The 2,920-nt window shown below is 46.8% G+C and overlaps 2 protein-coding genes across 3 annotated transcripts in view; both read right to left on the bottom strand.

Moving 5' to 3' along the window:
• Nucleotides 1-561: 561 nt before the first annotated feature.
• LOC138368718 (110 kDa antigen-like) lies at nucleotides 562-1,161 on the bottom strand. The gene has a single exon (XM_069331441.1). The coding sequence runs from the start codon at nucleotides 1,159-1,161 to the stop codon at nucleotides 562-564; it is 600 nt and encodes a 199-aa protein (XP_069187542.1).
• A 109-nt stretch (nucleotides 1,162-1,270) lies between these two features.
• Nucleotides 1,271-2,920, bottom strand: part of LOC123756772 (uncharacterized) — a 75,294-nt gene continuing 73,644 nt past the window's right edge. For both annotated transcript variants that reach the window (XR_011229715.1, XM_069331858.1), the window contains 2 exons: nucleotides 2,533-2,671; nucleotides 1,271-2,248 (listed from right to left, as the gene is read on the bottom strand). Coding sequence is in view for 1 of the 2 variants with exons in the window: in XM_069331858.1 (XP_069187959.1) it covers nucleotides 2,129-2,248; nucleotides 2,533-2,671 (259 nt within the window). In the remaining variant the exon portion in view is untranslated. The remainder of the gene's footprint in view (nucleotides 2,249-2,532; nucleotides 2,672-2,920) is intronic.

Below are 2,920 nucleotides of genomic sequence, written 5' to 3'. Positions count from 1 at the left end.
ACACATATATATATATATATATATATATATATATATATATATATATATATATATATATATATATATATATATATATATATATATATATATATATATATATATATATATATATATATATATATAGGGCATTAAACCCATGTCCTCTCCGAGGACACTGGCGAGGGTTGCCTCTGGAGACACGGGGAAGATGGGGGCTCCAGGGGACAGGGGTATGAAGAGCCCCTTTGTGGCCCATTTGACAGGGACACAAGAGGGTGTGTGTGCTGGCAAATCAACGTGAGCTGCGTTGTTTTGTTCCTTAGTTCTGATTCTTGTTGTAGCGTTGCCTTTGTTGACGCGTCTCGTTGGGTTGTTGGGTCTCGTTGGGTTGTTGGGTCTCGTTGTTGGGTTGTTGGGTCTCAGTGGGTTGTTGGGTCTCGTTGTTGGGTTGTTGGGTCTCGTTGGGTTGTTGGGTCTCGTTGGGTTGTTGGGTCTCGTTGTTGGGTTGTTGGGTTGTTGGGTCTCGTTGTTGGGTTCTTGGGTCTAGTTGGGTTGTTGGGTCTCGTTGTTGGGTTCTTGGGTCTAGTTGGGTTGTTGGGTCTCGTTGGGTTGTTGGGTCTCGTTGTTGGGTTGTTGGGTCTCGTTGGGTTGTTGGGTCTCGTTGTTGGGTTGTTGGGTCTCGTTGGGTTGTTGGGTCTCGTTGGGTTGTTGGGTCTCGTTGTTGGGTTGTTGGGTCTCGTTGGATTGTTGGGTCTCGTTGGATTGTTGGGTCTCGTTGTATTGTTGGGTCTCGTTGTATTGTTGGGTCTCGTTGTATTGTTGGGTCTCGTTGTATTGTTGGGTCTCGTTGTATTGTTGGGTCTCGTTGTATTGTTGGGTCTCGTTGTATTGTTGGGTCTCGTTGGGTTGTTGGGTCTCGTTGTATTGTTGGGTCTCGTTGGGTTGTTGGGTCTCGTTGTATTGTTGGGTCTCGTTGGGTTGTTGGGTCTCGTTGTATTGTTGGGTCTCGTTGGGTTGTTGGGTCTCGTTGGGTTGTTGGGTCTCGTTGGGTTGTTGGGTCTCGTTGTATTGTTGGGTCTCGTTGGGTTGTTGGGTCTCGTTGTATTGTTGGGTCTCGTTGTATTGTTGGGTCTCGTTGGGTTGTTGGGTCTCGAATATTGATGAGTCGCTATGATGTTGCATCTGAAAGTTTAATTATTGATGTTCATGTGAACATATTTACAACATCAAACAAAATCTGTGTTTACAAAACATGCGTCTGTAGCCATCTTGGTGTCTACAAAAACTCCTCTTTACTACTGTACCCTTTTATTAGCATTAATAAATAAATTTTACAAAAGCATTCACTTCTTTACTTCCTCCTCCTTTTCTTCCCTCTTGTTTTATCTTCTACAAAGAATTCCTTGAGATACAATAACCCTTTTTATCTTCGTTTATCTTCAGCCAAATGATCCTACGCCGCGCAGACGATAATATAGGTAAAAAGAGAATTATTCTCATTATCTCTGCGTTTTTCCTCTCAGTGTGAGGAAAGTAAGGAGGAGAAGTAACGAGTTATCACCAGGCATGATGGCTCACTGGCTAGTCTGTGTTTACACCGGGCGCTGGCTAGTCTGTGTTTACACCGGGCGCTGGCTAGTCTGTGCTTACACCGGGCGCTGGCTAGACTGTGCTTACACCGGGCGCTGGCTAGTCTGTGTTTACACCGGGCGCTGGCTAGACTGTGCTTACACCGGGCGCTGGCTAGTCTGTGTTTACACCGGGGGGGCCGCTGGTGCGGGAGCAGAGGACGTCGTTCACCTCCTCCCAACACTACACGCCGACAAAAATGCTGAACTGTCTAGCTGGTGGAAAACAAATGAATTTTCGTCCAGCTTTCTGTCTGCTCTATGCGAGTTTACCCCCTCTCCAGACTTGGAATTATATATATATATATATATATATATATATATATATATATATATATATATATATATATATATATATATATATATATATATATATATATATATATATATATATATATATATACAGCGATGGTAGGACTTGTCCAAAGGATTCTTGATAACATTTTGCTTAAGGTGACGACTTCTTCAAGTTGATTTCTTCTGAACGCATTTCTAGCAGTGCCTAGGAGTGCCAGGCGTTGCTAGGAGTCGTCGGGGTCTTTGGTGAACTTGTAACTGCAGGCACTGAACTCCTCCAGCTGGGCCGGGGGGACCTCCTCCTCGTAGGGCGCCACCTTCTGCTGGATCATGGCAACACGAACCTGCAGGGGGAGTGATACCGGAGGCTCTGTGAGTGACCCATGTGACGTGCTCTCTGTCTCTCTCATTCTCTCTCTCTCCAGCATTTTCTCCTCGTTCTCCCGAACTTCTCCATCACACTGCCTCCCTCTCGCGTTCACTCACTTTATAACCTACTCTCTCCCTGCCTCCCTCCCTGCCTGCCTGCCTGCCTGCCTGCCTGCCTGTGTCCCTGCCTGTCTCCCTGCCTGCCTGTGTCCCTCCCTCCCTGTCTCCCTGCCTGCCTGTGTCCCTGCCTGCCTCTCACCTTCTCTACATCACGCATGACGCGCAAAAGGTTGTGTCCCGCCAGGAGTCTCATGTCGTCGAGGGACCAGGACGGGTCTGCCAGCAGCTCAGCGAAGAGGTGAGGGTACCTGGACACGTCCTCCAGGCCCTCGGGTAACCTGGGGGACGAAGGGAAGAGCCCAAGATCAACATTAAGGGGAAGAAATAGTTGCAACATCTAAATTGATCAGACGCTTGCCGCTCCTTACCTTTCTCGTTGTTTCCTTCCTATCCGACCTCTCTACCTCCGTCCCTCCCTCTTTGCATACCTAAAAAAGGGGACCTAAAACCTTTATGCACGTTCTCGAGCATAAAGAAAGAAAATTTATCAGAATCCCTCTGGGAAGGTCTCTGTCTCTGTCTCTGTC

This window comes from Procambarus clarkii, chromosome 26 (genome assembly GCF_040958095.1).
Source record: "Procambarus clarkii isolate CNS0578487 chromosome 26, FALCON_Pclarkii_2.0, whole genome shotgun sequence".
NCBI lineage: Eukaryota > Metazoa > Arthropoda > Malacostraca > Decapoda > Cambaridae > Procambarus > Procambarus clarkii.
Note: the sequence above shows the minus strand (reverse complement) of the source record. Positions and strands in the feature narration are given on the sequence as shown.